Source organism: Microcebus murinus, chromosome 4 (assembly GCF_040939455.1).
Source record: "Microcebus murinus isolate Inina chromosome 4, M.murinus_Inina_mat1.0, whole genome shotgun sequence".
Lineage (NCBI taxonomy): Eukaryota > Metazoa > Chordata > Mammalia > Primates > Cheirogaleidae > Microcebus > Microcebus murinus.
This window is the reverse complement of record NC_134107.1, coordinates 51,711,441-51,729,938: the sequence shown is the minus strand read 5'-3', so window position 1 is coordinate 51,729,938 and position 18,498 is coordinate 51,711,441. Positions and strand designations below refer to the sequence as shown.

Sequence of the window (18,498 nt, the reverse complement as noted above, 5' to 3'; positions counted from 1 at the left end):
TAAATAAGTCATGCTGTTTTTTTCCTGTTGTAGCTCTGTATATGGTCAGTATATCATATATTAGCAATAATCAAATACTTTGTAGCATTTTGTTATTTAGCAGGATTTTTCACATATTTCTTTGTTTTTATTCTTAGAACCTTGAAAGCCATTTGTTTTAGTGTTTGGTATGTGAAATTCTGAAAACCCAAGATTATTTTGTTTGACATAATGCCTTGTATGGAAGCACTTGAATACTAATGCTTTATATACTATTTGATATTGAAAACTAATGGATTTTGTACTTTAAAACATTGTAGTAAAGAATATATAACATAATTTTTTTCTCATAACAACTTTTAATGGTATAGTACAGTATTCTTAATCATATGTACATTGTTGCACAACAGATCTTTAGAACTTTTTTCATCTTTCATGACTGAAACTCTATACCCATTGAACAACACCCCTTTTCCCTCTATCTGCAACTCTTGGCAACCACCATTCTATTTCAGATGAGTTTGATTACATTAGATACATCATTTTACAAGTGCAATCATACAGTGTTTGTCTTTTTGTGATTTGCTTATTTCACTATTTCACTTAATATAGTGTGCTTGAAGTTCATCTCTGTTGTCTCATTTGACAGGATTTTCTTCTCTTTTAAGGCTGAATGATATTTCATTGTGTGTGTATATCACATTTTCTTTATCCATTCATCCTTTGATGGACATTTAAGTTGCTTCTATATCTTGGCTATTTTGAATAATGGCTGCAGTGAACATGGGTGTGCAAATATCTCATCAGGGTCCTATTTTTAGTTGTTTTGTGTATATACCCAGAAGTGGGATTGCTATATCTACATGGTAGTTCTACTTTTAATTTTTTGAGAACCCTCCATACTGTTTTCCACAGCAGTTGTAGCATTTTATAGACCCACCAACAGTACACAAGGGTTCTAATTTCTCCACATTCTTATCAACACTTGTTATGTTTTGGTTTTTGATAGTGACCATCTTAACAGGTGTGAGTGATATCTCATTGTGTTTTGATTTGCATTTCCCTGATCATAAGTGATGTTGAACATCTGTTTAAATGCTTGTTGGCCATTTGTATATATTTTTTGAAGAAATGCCTATTTAAGTCCTTTGCCTGTTTTTAAGTCAGGTTATTTGTTTCTTTTGTGATTGAATTGTAGGAGTTATTTATGTATTCTGTTCTAAAACCCTTAAACTGGTGTTTTCCTATAGGCTGATTCTTAAAATTATGAAGCCCCTTGTGATTGGTCTTTGTTTGCTTTTCCAGTCACATATTTAGTCACTCTCTCTCAGGAACTCTATAATTCACCACAAAATCCACAGAGAATCACTTCTTGTTCCTCAGAGGAAGACTATGTGCTTTCATGTACATGTCATTTCTCCTGTGTGGCATATCTTCCACTTAGTGTTTTTTGGGTGTGGATAGATAGAGTTGGTGGTGGTGGGATTGGAAACTAGTTTTGCATAGATGTCCTCCGTTGTGTAGGTTGTCTCCATCCACTGTATTCTACAAGCAATTTGGCATTTGAGCTTTAAACTCTGGTTTTGATATTTACTAGCCATGTGAACTTGGTGAAAGTATAATTGACCCCTGAACAATGTGGAGGGTTAGGGGTGCCAACTCCCTGTACAGTTGAAAATTCACCTATTACTTTTGACTCCCCCAAACTATTAATAGCCTGCTGTTGACTGGAAACCTTACCAATAACATAAACAGTTGATTAACACACATTTTGTATGTTATATATATTATATACTGTATTCTCATAATAAAGTAAGCTAGGGAAAAGAAAATATATTAAAATCATAAGAGAAAATTCATTTATTATTCATTAAGTAGAAGTGGATCATCATAAATGTTTTTATCCTCGTCATCTTTGTATTGAGTAGGCTGAGAGAGGGGAGGAAGAGAAAGAGTTGGTCTTGCTGTCTTGTGTGGCACAGGTGGAAGAATATCTGAGTATAAGTGAACCTGCACAATTTAAACCCATATTGGTCAATGGTCAACTGTACTCAATTTTTCTGAATTTCTATTTTCTGATCTACAAAATAGAGAAGATAATTAACCTTAGAGGACTAATATAAAATGTAAGTGAGAAACTACATGTAACATGCCTAGCTGCTAGCATATATTAATAGTAAGTCTTCAATAAATAATGATAAGGCAAAAAACAAAACAAAACAAAAAACGAAAGAAAGCAAAGTGGCAGTAATTGCTGCTGCTGTTTCCCTCCAGGAATCATTTGTGTTTGATGGGGACATGGGAAATGGTGAAGGAGACAAGATACTGAAGACATAACACAAAGAGTATCTTCCTACTCTTGAAGACTGGTTTGCCAACCGCAAATTCTACTTAGAGATCAGGTGAAACTTCTCCCAATAGTCAGCTAGTGACTTCTTCATTATAGTACACACAACCCTTTGTTCATATATTCCCCAAAAGAAATGCTTTGCTATATTCTCCATCTGTCCACTCCTACCTCCTTCATTACACTCCATATTGTTCCTTGTTCAAGAATATGTTTTTTTTTTTTTTTTTTTTGAGACAAGGTCTTTGTTGACCAGGCACGAGGGCAATGGCATGATCATACCTCACTGCAACCTCAAACTCCTAAGCTCAAGTGATCCTCCTGCCTTCTGCCTCAGCCTCCCGAGTAGCTGGGACTACAGGCATGTGCACCACCACACTTGGCTAATTTTTATATTTTTTGTAGAGATGGGGTGTTGCTATGTTGCTCAGGCTGGTTTTGAACTCCTGACCTCAAGCAATCTTCCCACCTTGACTCCCAAAGTGCTAGAATTACAAGTGTGAGCCAGTCTGCCTGGCCCCGAGTATGGCTTTTAAAATAAAGATTGTGTCTGTTGCTCTCTTCAATTCTTTCAGTACAGATAAAGTCCTAACTCCTTAACGTGAATGATGAGGCTCTTCATGATCTGGTCTTCACTTACCTCTCTAGCGCATCTTTCACTGTTCTCACACAGTGGATATTTGCTATATTTTTTTTTTTTTTTTTTGAGACAGAGTCTCACTTTGTTTCCCAGGCTAGAGTGAGTGCTGTGGCATCAGCCTAGCTCACAGCAACCTCAAACTCCTGGGCTCAAGCAATCCTCCTGCCTCAGCCTCCCAAGTAGCTGGGACTATAGGCAAGTGCCACCATGCCCAGCTAATTTTTTCTATATATATATTAGTTGGCCAATTAATTTCTTTTTTTTTTTATTAGGTTTCTACTTCTGTGTGATAATTTCTTTCTATTTATAGTAGAGACAGGGTTTCGCTTTTGCTCAGGCTGGTTTCGAACTCCTGACCATGAGCAATCCACCCGCCTTGGCCTCCCAGAGTGCTAGGATTACAGGCATGAGCCACCGCGCCCAGCCATGCTTTTTTTTTTTTTTTTTTTTTTTTTCTGTGTTTGGGAAATTCTATAGGGTGTTGGTGGGGAACGGGATGCATCTCACACCTCAGAAACTGAAAAGTTCAGATACTCATTTTTCCTGCTCCTTGGCAACTAGAGCACAGGAATGTGACCCAGGCCCAGCCAACTGGATTTTGTATCTGCAGTGAGTGAGGCAGACGATCAAGGACAGGGGTGGTGGTAGCAGTGGTAGTAGTAGTAATGCTCTTGTATTATGCTGGGAGTGGTGTCTTCTCCAGACTATTCCTTTGAGTGGTTTTGGCTGCATTTCTGGCTGCCTACCCTACCTTGATATAATAGCCAAGTTTCAGGGCTTAGATTTTCCATCCCTTGCATTGGTTCTGTGAGGTTACCTGTTGTTTTTCCAATAAATTCCTTTTCTGTTTAAAGGAACCCAAGGACATTTTTGTTACTTACACTTATGAAGAGCCTTGACTCATACCACCTTTTCAACATCATTTAACTTCCTACTACTCTTCCAAACTGACTATGGTTGTCTCTACTTCTGGGTTTCCTCACATTTTGTTCTATCTGGAACACCCTTTATCCCATTCTTGATCTGCTTGACTCTTGATCATCCTTTAGGACAGTGGTCCCCAACCTTTTTGGTACCAGGGACTGGTTTCATGGAAGATAGTTTTTCCACAGACCAGGAGGTGGGAGTGGGGAGAGGCAGAGCTCAGGCAGTGTTGCGAACAATGGGGAGCGGCTGTAAATACAGATGAAGGTTTGTTTGCTTGCCTGCTGCTGCTCACCTTCTGCTGTGCAGACCCCTGGTTCCTAAGTCTCATGGAAGACAGCTTTTCCACGGATGGGGAGGGGGAGGGGCAGTAGAGCTCTGTGGCCCAACCCTAACAGGCCACAGACTGGTACTGGTCCACGGCCCAGGGGTTGGGGACCACAGCTTTAGAACTCAGTTCTATCATAGCATAACTCTTTCTGCAAATCTTTCCCCAGATCTCAAGATTGGGTTGGCTCCTCTGAGTTCCCATAGAATCCTTTGTTTAACTTCATTATAATACTTATCACACTCTATTGTAATTGTCTTTACTTTGCTTGGGGACATAGGCTAGTATTGTGTTGAGTATCTTTGCACTGTTCCTGGCCAATAATAGTTACTATCTAAATTTTATTTATTGAATGAGTAAAAAACTCTACTTATAATTATATACTATCATATTAAAATTTGTCTACCTGTATATCTATTTTCTCTAGTAAACTGTAAGCATTCTAAGAGCACAGACCAAGTTTTTCATCTTTATATCCTTAATTTATAACACAGTAGTACCTGGCTCATAGTAGTTGCTGAGGCAATGTTGAATGCATGAACTAATGAGTGACTGGCAGGGCTGTCTCTCAGTTAAGTTCTCTCAGTTCAGTTAAAGTTTTCCCAAAAGCTATCTTATTTGACCATAAGTAAAGATGAGGTATCTACATGTGGCACATACTGAGTGATTGGCATTCTCAGCTCCTGCTATTTACAAGGATTAATAGTTTATTAGGAAGATAATGTGTATGCATGAAAAAAAAGTTTGACAAGTTAGTATATTTTATGTGCCAAGTGAGTGATATGGACAGGTGTTATTTCAGTGTCAGACTAAATGTAATTCTTTTTTTTTTTTAAATGTAATTCTTAATCGAGCCACTGAAAATATAATACCTAGAGCAAATATATAGAATATGGCTGTTGGGTAATTGGATTGATCAAAATGGAAGCCTGAATGAGGCTTCATTTTTCTATTTATTTGCCTTATATACTGCTTATTTTGGAATGATTCACTGGAGTTTTTCCTCATTCCTTTTTAGGTCCAAGACAACTTTGACAAGATTGAATTCAATAGGATGTGTTGGACCCTCTGTGTCAAAAAAAACCTCACAAAGAGCCCCCTGCTCATTACAGAAGAAGATGCATTTAAAGTATGGGTTATTTTCAACTTTTTATCTGAGGACAAGTATCCATTAATTATTGTACCAGAAGAGGTAAGGCGTGGCTTTGGGTTTTTTTTTTTTTAACATGGCCACGTTAGCATTTAATAGACCTGGCTTAGTAGTATTTTGTGTTATTTCGGTGTAGATATGAAAGGTTCTGACTAGTGTTTTTGGATCACAGCCAAAACAGCTTGAATCCAGAAAAGCCCCAAACTTAGTTATTTGGGCATGTAATGACCCTGGAGATTTGCAGAGAGGGTGGGGCTCTTCTCTAAATTGCTATGATTATAAATGAATCCATCCTTTTGTCCAAAGAGTCTTTATTCAGTACAAGCCACAGCATAATTTTCAGACTACTTGCATACTGGAAAAACCATAAGAACTGTCTGAGTGATGATATATGAAAAACATGTAGGATCCAGAATGTTGTTCTTAAGGCTGTTTTATGTGAGTAAATAATATTCTTGTTTTAAAGTTCAGGATGATGATTTTCTGTACTTTGTAAAATAAAAGAAAAAAAATCTGCTTATTTTGTTCTGGGCTATTTTCCCTAAACTTCCAAAGGAAAAAGTAATAGGAGTAAGGTTTCTGTGCTATTTTACTGCTCTAAAAATTTGGCCGGGTGTGGTGGCTCACGCCTGTAATCCTAGCACTCTGGGAGGCCGAGGTGGGTGATCACTCAAGGTCAGGAGTTTGAAACCAGCCTGAGCAAGAGCGAGACCCCATCTCTACTAAAAATAGAAAGAAATTAATTGGCCAGCTAAAACTATATAGAAAAAATTAGCCGGGCATGGTAGCGCATGCCTGTAGTCCCAGCTCCTCAGGAGGCTGAGGCAGGAGGATTGCTTGAGCCCAGGAGTTTGAGGTTGCTGTGAGCTAGGCTGATGCCACTACATTCTAGCCCAGGCAACAGAGTGAGACTCTGTCTCAAAAATATATATATATATATTTACATATACAACACATGCTTATTAAAGTAGAAAATTTAGAATAAACTAATGAGATGCAAAGTTAAAACCAGCTATAATTCCTCCACTTAAAAAAAATCATCTGTAATCCCTTAAACCTTGGACAAATTATTTAACCTTTCAAGTCTGGGTTTTCTCATCTATGGAATAAGGCTAATTATAATGTTTGCTCCAAGAGTTGTGAGGTTCTACATTTAAAGGATTTAGTTAAGTGCCCAGCATATAATATGTACTCAGTAAGTATGTTAACTCCTATAGCTACTATTACATAGCTTGTTGCACGCTAGTCTGCTTATTTTCTTAGGAAAAATTTCCAGTGGTGGAATTCTGAGTCCTAAGAAATGCATACTTTCAAAGTATTAGATGAACAAGGCAAAATTGCCCTTCAGAAAGGTTGTACCAATTTATATATTAACAGTAGTGGTTGAGGGTGCCTATATTTACTATCCTGCCATATTGAGTCTAGACTGTGATTTCTATGATTCATGCTTATATTAGGGACATAATTTAAATCTGTTTAAAGAGCTTACAGTGCAATATGTTATTGAACATCAGCAAGCGTTTATTGACTGCCAACAATAAGTGAGACACCAGGGAGAATACATATATAATGAAAAAGATTACTTCTTGCCTTCAGGGAATTTACAGTCTGCTGAGGAGAAAAAAAAATGTTGTGCAAAGCAAAATAGACTACTTGTTATAAGAGAGTTGCAAGTGCCATGTAAATACAGAGAAGGGAAAAATTTATTCCAGCAAGGGGAAGTAAGAAATCAGGGAGGGCTTTTTAAGAGAGGCAATATAATGTAGTAATTCAAAGCAAGGTCTTAAACTTTTTAAATGAAGGACTAGAGAGTAAATATTTGAGGTTTGTGGATTTTCGGGACTATACTGTTTCTGTCAAAACTACTCAGCTCTGCTGTTGTAGCATGAAAGCAGCCACAGACAGTATGCGGCTGTGTTTCAATAAAACTTTTATTTATGGATGTTGAAATTTGAATTTCATAGAATTTTCATGGGCCATGGAATATTATTATTTTGATTTTCCCCAACCATTTAAAGATGTAAAAACTATTCTTAGTTCATGGATGTTATAAAAACACATAGTGAGCCAGATTTGGCTGGTGGGCCAGATTTGGCATGTGGGCTGTAATTTGCTGATCTTTGGTTAAGAGTAGGGCTCTGTCCTGTACCATGTCCAGAAAAAAAAAAAAAAAAAAGAAGGGCTCTGGAGTCAGATTTCATGGTTTTGGATTCTGGCTCCATGACTGTTCTTTAGCTATATGATCATGGGCAATTTACTTACATCATTTTTACGAAAGTTTCCTCAACTGTAAACTAGGGCTAATGCTAATATCTACCTCCGAGTGTTCTTGTGAAGATTAAATGAGAAGAGTGCTTGACCTTTAGAAAGTGCTCATTAAGTGTTAGCTATTATATTTATGGGGAAAGTAGAACTTGTACTGGACATTAAAAAATGGGAAGGATTTTGCCTAATGGAGAAGGGAGAGGAGAAGAATTTCAGATGGAAAAAACAGTGGGAAATGTTATATGAGGCAGAAAAGCAAAGGGCATGTTCTGGGGTGAAAGGGATCTGGTGTGACTGAATTGCCAGTCAAGATGCTTACTTGGAAACAGCCAAATGGACTGATTGAAGCCAAAAGGGAGTTTGTTTTATTTTGTTTTTTGAGACAGAGTCTCACTCTGTTGCCCGGGCTAGAATGCCCTGGCGTCAGCCTAGCTCACGGCAACCTCAAACTCCTGGGCTCAAGCTATCCTGCCTCAGCCTCCCGAGTAGCTGGGACTATAAGCATGTGCCACGATGCCTGGCTATTTTTTCTATATATTTTTAGTTGGCCAATTAATTTCTTTCTATATTTAGTAGAGACAGAGTCTTGCTCTTGCTCAGGATGGTTTCGAACTCCTGACCTTGAGCGATTCACCTGCCTCGTGTCCCAGAGTGTTAGGATTACAGGCGTGAGCCACCACGCCTGGCCCAAAAGGGAGTTTATTAAAAGGATGCTGGGTAGCTAACAGAATTACCATGATAGCTGAAAAACAAGGTGTGGAAGCCATGCAGTTTGGTCTATACTGGTCACTTCAGTGAGAAATTGCAAGGAAAATGTTGCTGCCACCAGAGGGTATGTGATACACTTATACCATGGAACACCCCTGGCCCTGGACATAGGGTGCTGCTCAGGAACTCAAATCTTCCTGCAACTGTTCTCGCTAATAGGGAGAGTTCTCCATGGTGTCCACTTCCCAATTCAGTCAGAATATGATGTATCTAATTGGCCTGGCCTAGGTCAGGCACCATGCACTAGCTGCAAAGGAGGCTTGGAAAGTATACGTTTGCATTTTCAGCTTCTACATTGGGGGTAGGATTTTCTCCAGTCATTAAAAGAGAATTAGATGCTGGGCAGTCAAAAGAGAATGACCGTTGGTTAGAATATTCCTTTCTAACTGCAACATGACAGTTGTGAAGAGGAGAGGTGGAAGTTGAGGATGGGGAGTTTTGGCTTTATCCTGTAGGCAGTAGGGCACTGTGAGCCACTGATGATTTTTGAGCGAGTGAGTGATAGGTGAATAGATGACATATGGAGAGATAGGAGATGGGAAGCTGAAAGAAGCTGAGTGGCATTGAGGACTAAAGTATAGTACTGTCAGCGAGAATAGAAAAGAAAGCCAAATGGGAGGGACCTGGAGGTTTATAGGACCACAAGAGCATAGTGCCTGTTTAGGCAGGTTTCAGACCTGGGCAACTGGTAAGGAATATAGTGTTTTTGTTTAAAGCGTGGTCTTTGAAATCAGACTTACTGGTTTGAAACCCAACTCTACTACTTTCATATTAGCTATGTGACAAATTATTCAAACCTCTCTAGGGTTCCGTATCTGTAAAATGGGTATGATACTGTGGATTCAAAAAGTTGATGTAGGCTGGGCATATTAGCTCATGCCTGTAATCCTAGCACTCTGAGAGGCCGAGGTGGATTGCTCGAGGTCAGGAGTTCAAAACCAGCCTGAGCAAGAGCGAGACCCCGTCTCTACTCTAAATAGAAAGAAATTAATTGGGCAACTAGTATATATAGAAAAAATTAGCCAGGCATGGTGGCGCATGCCTGTAGTCCCAGCTACTTGGGAGGCTGAGGCAGGAGGATCTCGTGAGGCCAGGAGTTTGAGGTTGCTGTGAGCTAGGCTGATGCCACAGCACTCACTCTAGCCTGGGAAACAAAGTGAGACTCTGTCTCAAAAAAAAAAAAAAAGTTGATGTATGTGAAGCACCATGGCAAGTACTCACTAAAAGGGGTGTATATGAATGAGTGACAGGATGAAGAACAAACTGGGATGTGATACGTGATGAAGAATTTGGCACATTTGGCTTTTAGGTGGAACGTCATTGTGTAGCTGTCCTGTATTTAACTGGAGGTGCACATCTAGAGCTTGGGAGCGGCCAGGGCTGGAGACAGAGATGGAGAAACCATAGGAGTAGGTTGGATTAGGGAAGATGACTGATATGAGAGACACAAGGGCCAAGGACAGACTCTTGGGACCATTTCTGTAGCCGGAGGAGGAAACAGATTTGGTAAAGGAAGCTGATTTGAATGGGCTGTGTGAGGTAGGAGGAGAACCTAGAGAGTGCTGAGTCATGGGTGCCAAAGAAACAAAAAGTTCTAAGATGCAGAAAAGAAATTACTGGTATTAGATGCTACAGAAAAATTAGACAGTGGTGAGTGAGAAGTTGCCCTTGGATTTAACAATTAAGTGGTCATTGGTAATCAAGGAGAAGGCAGTTTTTCTGTAGTGGTAGAAATAGTTTCTTAGTGCTTAATAACAATAATGGTATAATTGTATATGTATATTAAAGGGGATATAAAAAATGAAGTATGCTATGGAATTTTTGTGCAAGGAAATTTTCTAGCTTAATACAGAGACATAAAAAAGGAGGTGGAATATTGATAAATTTAGAAAAAGATAAATCAATGCTATTTTTAAAACTTAACTGTTGCTTGGAAGGATTATACAAATAAAATCTCCAGTATTGTCTTTTAAGACATTTTGTAGTTACACTCAGTGTTCCAAATTTATTTGTGTTTTCTTTGGAACTGAAAGTGGGGTGGGTCTGTTATATGGGGTGGGTCTGTTACCCTTGATATTTTATTTTTTCCCATCACTGAAATATTCATGGTAGACTTGAAAGTGACCTTGTCTTGATTTCAGAATTAGAAATGAGTAAGGAGACTTACTCTGTTCCCTGTAGCAGTACTTGCTTAATGTGGAGGAATTGTCATTGGCTTTAAGTTATCACTATGCCACAGGCTGTGCAGGGAGCCAGTCAGCCTCAGCCTCCTGATTTCTCTGCCTAGCACACTCAAAAGATTTCTGCTCCAGGTAGCCTGAAGAACCAGGACCCACTTGGGCCTCGATGTGTGTTTCTGCAGGCCAGAGCCCACTAAGACTCCTTAGCATGTTTACCTTCATCTTTGCAGGCTGACAGGCAGGAATGTCTTGGTTTACTTTCAAAACTAGCTAATCTCATTTGCGAAAGGAACAGCCTCTCTTTGATTTGTTAGTATAGCTAGGCAGCATACCTTGTTATGTTATTGTTTGATTTACTCTGTGCTTTGATGGCCTTAACTCCCTCAGCATTTTTTCTGGTTAGTTTTTTACAGATTATTCCTCTGTGGCCAGGAGTGCTTGTGTGGGGGAAAAAAGGTATCACTGGAACAGATTTATGTGGAATTACTTTGCCTGGTTGCTGAACCTTTCCTCCTGAGGTTTAACACATGAACTTGTATTTATTGAGCTCTCAGCATATCACCTGGCCTTTGACCAAACACTGAAAACTCAAAGTCACACTATATTACAGAAAATACCTTTTCTGTTAGATTTTACATCCTTTCCAAATAATTTAATGTTAAAGTGTTTGAACTAGTTTTAGACTTACAGATTTTAATAAAATGTAATATAAAACCTGATATATTTATTTATTTATTTTTTAAATTTTTTATTTTTTTCGAGACAGAGTCTCACTCTGTTGCCCAGGCTAGAGTGCCGTGGCATCAGCCTAGCTCACAGCAACCTCAAATTCCTGGGCTCAAGCGATCCTGCTGCCTCAGCTTCCCGAGTAGCTGGGACTACAGGCATGCACCACCATGCCCAGCTAATTTTTTCTGTATATTTTTAATTGTCCAGCTAATTTCTTTCTATTTTTAGTAGAGACGGGATCTCGCTTTTGCTTAAGCTGGTCTCGAACTCCTGAGCTCAAACGATCCTCCCTGGCCTCCCAGAGTGTTAGGATTACAGGCATGAGCCACTGCGCCTGGCTATAAGTATGCTTATGATTCAGTTTTCTATAACCCAGAAAGTAATGTGAAGAATGCTAAATAAATATTAAAGTGACTTACATGGTTAGGTTAAGATACTTCTACCACACAGATACTAAGAAATAGTATGTCCCCATTTGTCAGTAATTTTTGTCAGATTATATTCCTGCAAATGTGTGTCTGTAAATATAGTTTTTATTTAGTATTCATTTCCCACAGAACCAAGAACAAAACAGGATGTGCCTGTTGTGGACTTATTTGGAAGAATTGCCTTGATGCAATTAAAAATTAAGCCTGAAGTAGCTAAGAGACTCTAATTGAAATAAAACCTGAATTGCTGTTGAGCTAATAAATGCCCCTATTAATGACAGGGGAAGAACTTTTTAACAAAATAAATTTTGGAGCTGGAGGTTCAAAAATCACGTGCTGCTTAAAAGTTTATTCTTTGTTATTTTTGGTGAAACTTGCTTGAAAGGAGGAAGTAAGCTGCTTCCTGAAACTGAATGAGCTCCTAGAATGGATGCAGGCCACTGGAGACTAACACAGAAGCACGTGATTTATTATTTAGTATAATTGAATAGTGGAGAGTGGGAATGTTTGTCTCTCCTTGGCCCAGTATAATGATTCAGAAGGTCATTAAGTCATTTGGTTATGATAAGTATATGAATATGTTGAAAGTCAACAGGAAATGAATCTAGATTAGTTGTCTGGCACAGTCACTGGGAATGCTGAACAGAAAGATGCTGGATGCTGATGACAGCTTCACAAGGGTTTGGGAAGGCACCTTCAGAAAGGTTCAGGATGAATTTGGGAACCTGTCTTTAATTTTGCTACTAACAGGCTTTTTCTGAGTTACTAACATTGGGAAAAGTCTTCTGATTTTGAAGAGGATACTGAAGCTTGGAGTTTGAGGGGCTCAGGTTCATGAAGAGGTAGATGAGGAAGAGCTAAGGTTGATTCCTAACTTTATAAGTGGTTATTTGCCTGCAACCATCTTGTCACGACCACTTGTAGTCATCCTGTACATACATGGCTGTACATATGTGCTTCCTTTGGCCTTACTACTGAACTTGTAGTTGTGCCTGTACTCCCTTTATCCCAAGTTGTAATCAGGCAGCCTGGGCCCTTCTTTTTGCTGCCTTAGGGAGATTGAACTTCTGTACATGTTAATGCCACTAAGTTATTTTACTTTGAGCAATTATTTATCTTAATGTCCTTTTTTAACTCTTTCTCATATCTTCTTGTAACTCTTCAGTCTCTTTTTAAATCTTTTTGTTTTTTTAATTAAAAATTTTTTTTTTTCCGGAGACAGGGTCTAGCTCTGTCATCCAGGCTAGAGTGCAGTGGTGCAATCATAGCTCACTGAAACCGCAAACTCCTGGGCTCAAGAGATCCTCCCGTCTCAGCCTCCTGAGTAGCTGGGAGTATAGGTGTGCTCTACTGCCCCCGGTCATCTTTATCTTTTCATCCCCTTCTCTTTTCTGTCCCTATTTTGCCTTCCCTTTTTCTTTTTTCTCTCTTTCCTTTCTCCCCTCCACTCTATTCCTGTTACTTCTATTTAACAGCCAAGAAAATATCTAATAATATTGGATAAGTTTAACAATGATAAATGATAAATCTCCAACAAGAGAAAGGAAAGACCTAAGTGTGTTTTTCTCTATTAAGTAAACATTTGTCGAATCCCTACCATGTGCTATTTTTAGGGTGTAAGATATTATTTGTCCTAGAGGAGCTTGTAATATCTCATTGAATTAGATCAATAGAATGCATGATATTTTTTAAACATGTGATACTTTGTGAAAGTACATTCTTTTGCAGACATGTATTTTCTTTTTTCTTTTTTAGTCCCACTATTTGTCAAATGTATTTTCATTCTTTTTCTGTTCAAGTATATTATTTTATAATGTTATGACCAAATCAATGTAAATGCAAAGAAGAAAAAGGAAAAAATTAATTATATTTGTAACAAATATTTACTGTTTCTGAAAAATATTTATCAAAATATTTATATAATCTTTATGCAGTGGAAATCATAGGTAAATTTAATTTTGTATTCTTCGCTTTATGTTATTTCATAAATGCTTTCTTAAATGTAATTTTGGATGGTTGAATAATACTCTAGTCAGTGTAGAAGAGAAGCAACATTGTTTGGAGTACCTACCATGTGCCAGGCATCATGCAGATTGCTCTATATTTGTCTCCATTTAAGTAGTTCTATATGACAAGTATTGTTATGACCATTTCATAGATGAGAAAATAGAAGCTTAGGTTAGTTCCTTTCAGTTTAGCAAATTGAGGTACTATGTTGAGCTCAGGGGATTTAAAGATGTGTAGGACATGGTTCCTCCTACCAGGAATTTGGAAAATGGTGGAGAAGCAAATAAGCAAAAATATAATTTCAATACAGTATGCTAAGTGCAGTGACATAGAAAAGAAACCTGATCTGGATTAGGGTTGGTCAGAGCAGGTTTGCTAGAGCAATGCTTATCAAACTTTAGTGTGCATATGGAAATACCAGGGGTTCTGGGCAAAATGCAGATTGTGATTTTTGGGTCTTTGGTGGGGTCTGAGAGTCTTCATTTGCAACAAGCTTCCAGGTGATGCTATGGCTGCTGGTACATATACTTCATCTTGAGTTGGAATATTCTAGAGGGTGTAGGACTTGAAAAAGTACCATTTAGTTGGGTAGAGAATTGGGAAAAGGTATTGTAGACAGAGAGAACACAGAGTGGAAAGACATAGAAGCATAAAACAAAGTATGTTAAGTGGGTAGACTACTTAAAATCCATGGAAAGTGTTGGCCAACTACAGTTTGCTGGTTATAGCAGTTCCACAGCCTCTATTTGTACAGCCCATGTGCTAAGAATAGTTTTTACATTTCTAAAGGGTTGTTCTTAAAAACAAAACAGATAACAAAACCAAAGAAGAACATGTGATAGAGAGACACAAAGCCTAAATATTTACTATCCATCCCTTTACAGTAAAAGTTTGTGACTCCTGATCTGTGGTCTTGGTGGTCTTGGTGGAATGTAAAATCTGAGGTGGGGCATGATGGAAGACATGTTTGAGAAAATACACTGGGGTGTGATCACCAAGGGATGCAGAGGAGTCTGGCCTCTATCTTTGAGGCGATAGGGAGCCAGAGAAGGGTTTAAAGAAGGGAGTGTTAGGCTCAGGTTTTTGTTTTAGAAAAATCCCTCTGGAAGAACAGTCATAAAAGGGGCACTGGAGGCAGGATACCAACTTGGAGGCCTGACCAAAGGCAGATGGAGTAGGAGGAATGGATTTGAGAACTATCTGGGACAAAGTTTTTCATTCTCTTTTTTTTTGAGACAGAGTCTTGCTTTGTTGCCCAGGCTAGAGTGAGTGCCATGGTGTCAGCCTAGCTCACAGCAACCTCAAACTCCTGGGCTCAAGCGATCCTCCTGCCTCAGCCTCCCGAGTAGCTAGAACTACAGGCATGCACCACCATGCCCGGCTAATTTTTTCTATATATATTAATTGGCCAACTAATTTCTTTCTATTTATAGTAGAGATGGGGTCTCGCTCTTGCTCAGGCTGGTTTTGAACTCCTGACCTCGAGCGATCCACCCGCCTTGGCCTCCCAGAGTGCTAGGATTACGGGCGTGAGCCACCGGGCCCGGCCTTTCATTCTCTTTTAACTGCAACCCATAGGAGGATAGAATGTTTTATGTCATGACTGAGCACACACAGACACTTGCAGACACAAAACAAAATTTATCACAAAACAACATGGGTTGTTACTGTGGATGAACTCAAATATTTTTCATTCCATTAAAGAAAAATGCTAGTTACAACCCACTAAGTTGACATCTAGTGGGCCATAACCCACAGTTTGAAAAACACTCATCTAGGGAAGGAAAAAAAAAACAGCAGGATTTTGTTACTGATTTGATGTGAGTGAGTAGGGAACAGGAATCCTGGCATGTGTGAATGTACAAATGGTGTTGTTCCTAACAGTAAGCAATAATGGAGCAGGAAGCCATTTGGAAGGTAGAGATGATTCACTCATTTTTGGACATGTTGAGTTTGAGAGCACTAAAGGACAGCTTCCAGATGATGAGATATCAATTTCTCATTCAATATTACTGCCTTGCTGTTTTGTTTAACTGCTATTATTTCAATAGCAGTATTTTCTACTATCTTCTGCATAAAGGTTTCAGGATTTAGTAAGCTTTTCCAGCTCAGGCTCGGAATTCAACCATTATTTACAACATTGTCAGTGTTCTAATGGGAGGAAGCAGCATGAATTTCAAATAATTGGCTTATATGGAAGATTTGTAAATTGGGCAATAACTTGTACATACTACTTTGAAATGTTTGCTTAATTTAGCGCTTAACTTGTTCAGTAAGATTAATGTTCTGATATGTTGAAATATTTATCCAACAGAGTAATAAAATCACATTCATTAGTTTGTATATGTGCAGTTTGCTTTAGTGCCGTATACAAATATAGTGTACTTAGAGGGTTATCAGTTTTTTGAATCTTTTACTTATTCTAGGTTAATATAGAACTAGTGGCATTTTATCTATACCCCCTCTCTCTGATAGTAGGAGATTCTTTAAAGAATTTTTGAAACTGTAAAGAATATTTCCTAAGTTGACCATATCAGTATAAATAATGTAAATACACTTATGTTAAAAAGTTTTTTTTAAACTAGGAAATGATTTTTTATCCTTTATATAGATTGAATACCTGCTGAAGAAACTTACAGAAGCTATGGGAGGAGGTTGGCAGCAAGAACAATTTGAACATTATAAAATCAGCTTTGATGACAATAAAGATGGCCTTTCTGTGTGGGAACTTATTGAGCTCATTGGAAATGGACAGTTTAGCAAAGGCATGGATCGTCAGACAGTGTCTATGGCAATTAACGAAGTCTTTAATGAACTTATATTAGATGTGTTGAAACAGGTAAGAATTCTGTAACACTGTGTTTTTCCTCATCTTTAGAATTTGACATTTTGCAATTAATATTTTCATCACAAAGATATATATAAGTGATCTTAGTCTCTTACACTAATTTAGAACTTAAACTTATTTTGTTATACTGATTTAGAACAGGAATAAAGTTTCTTATTTTCCCAGTCTTGTATTAGGCTTTCATTTTAAAGAATTACAGTACAATTTTAAAGTACGATTAAGAATTGGAAAGATATTATTTTGAGAGAACTTTTTTGTAGTTGTTGGAGACTGGGTCTTGCTCTATCGCCTAGAGTGCAGTGGCATCATCATAGGTCACTGCAACCTCACCTTTCTAGGCAATCCTCCCACCTCAGCCTCCTGAGTAGCTGGGACCACCATGCCCAGCTAATTTTTAAAAAATTTTTTGTAGAGTTGGGGTCTCTTTATGTTACTTAGACTGGTCTTACACTCCTGGACTCAAGTGATGCTCCTGCCTTGGTCTCCCACAATGCTAGGATTACAGGCATGAGCCACCACACCCAGCCTGAGAGAACTTTTAAATAATGGCATTTCCAAACTTTTGAAAGCACCTTCCTGTCATGTCTACATCCATACCCATTGATCTGGAAATATCTCCATGACAGATTGTTCAGTAAAAAAACCCACGTTGCTGAATAGGTGGTATCTTTGTAATCCCTTTCATGTAATGTGATGCATGTGTGTAGAGCTGTCTGGAAGGATGTGTGCCAGAATGCTCACAGTGGTCACCTCTGGATTGTGGGATTTGGGTGAATTTTATTTTTTTCTGTATTATTGGACTTTCTATATGATTTTGTATTATTTTTATAAAATCAAAAAAAGTACCCTACTTCTGAGAAAAAATACCTTTATAAAGCAAAGTTGCATTTGTGTTATTTAGACTATGATCTTTGTTTTCTCAGCATCCAGCATAGAATATGATGTACATATGGGAAGTTTAATGCTTGTTAAATAGAACTTATAATTTTTTGATGGATCTTTGAAATTTTTTAACATTATTCTATCAAATAATAACTGATTTGTGATTTCCTTACTTTCTCCTTGTTTTGTTCAGCAGGTATCTTTGCTTTTTTTCCCTAATGGAGCCCATCAATAAACATTAATTGAGTCTTAATTTGTATAGGTTTTTGGTGTTGCAAAGAGGTATGAAACATGGTCTCTGTCTGAAGAAGGCTTCAAGGCTTGTTAGAATGGCAGGATATAAAGCTACAGTTGAATTGCAGTATGAAATACTTTTGGTTTAAATGTCCAAGGATTAAGAAATTGAATAAATATTGATCATATGATTAGAACTTAGTATAATAATCAAATGAAACTTATAGTCAAGGTAATATTATATGTATTTAATGATATGTATAACCTGCTATAGGTTATCAGCACTTACAGATTTAATATTAAAAATATCAGCTATTCTCCAACAACCCTGAAGGGCTTTGCCCTACAATAATGTGTAATTTTGCTGAAGTAAAAAAATCTGAATTACACACCCCTAAAACTGGTATGTGGGAAGGAAATACAAGCCTAATGAGTGTGAGCTTAGAAGCCAGTATCCTAACTCCTATCTAGTACTTTTCTGCTTGTCTGGAGCAGAGTTCATCCTTCAGAATAGTGAGAGGTCAGGTAGAAAGGTAGGTTGGCACCAGAAGTAGAAATCCTTGAATATTTGATTGCGAAGATATACTTGGCCAAGTTGACACCATATTTAGCATTTTCATTTATTGAGGTTTTAATTCACTGAGAATTACTGTTAGGGGTCCTTTCTTATTCTAAAAATACAAAATAGACAATAGTATAATCAATTACCATATACCTATCCCCCAGCCCTACTAACCACTAATACGTGGTTAATTTTACCCCACCTACTTTTGCCTATCCTCTATTTTG

At 38.0% G+C, this 18,498-nt stretch overlaps 1 protein-coding gene across 2 annotated transcripts in view; it reads left to right on the top strand.

Annotated features, from left to right (window-relative positions):
- Window positions 1-18,498, top strand: part of SWAP70 (switching B cell complex subunit SWAP70) — a 70,640-nt gene that overhangs the window by 28,446 nt on the left and 23,696 nt on the right. The window contains exons 3-4 of one of the 2 annotated variants that reach the window (XM_012784021.2): window positions 5,237-5,410; window positions 16,357-16,584. In XM_012784021.2, coding sequence (XP_012639475.1) covers window positions 5,237-5,410; window positions 16,357-16,584 — 402 coding nt within the window. The remainder of the gene's footprint in view (window positions 1-5,236; window positions 5,411-16,356; window positions 16,585-18,498) is intronic. The other variant, XM_012784022.2, reaches the window with a different exon arrangement.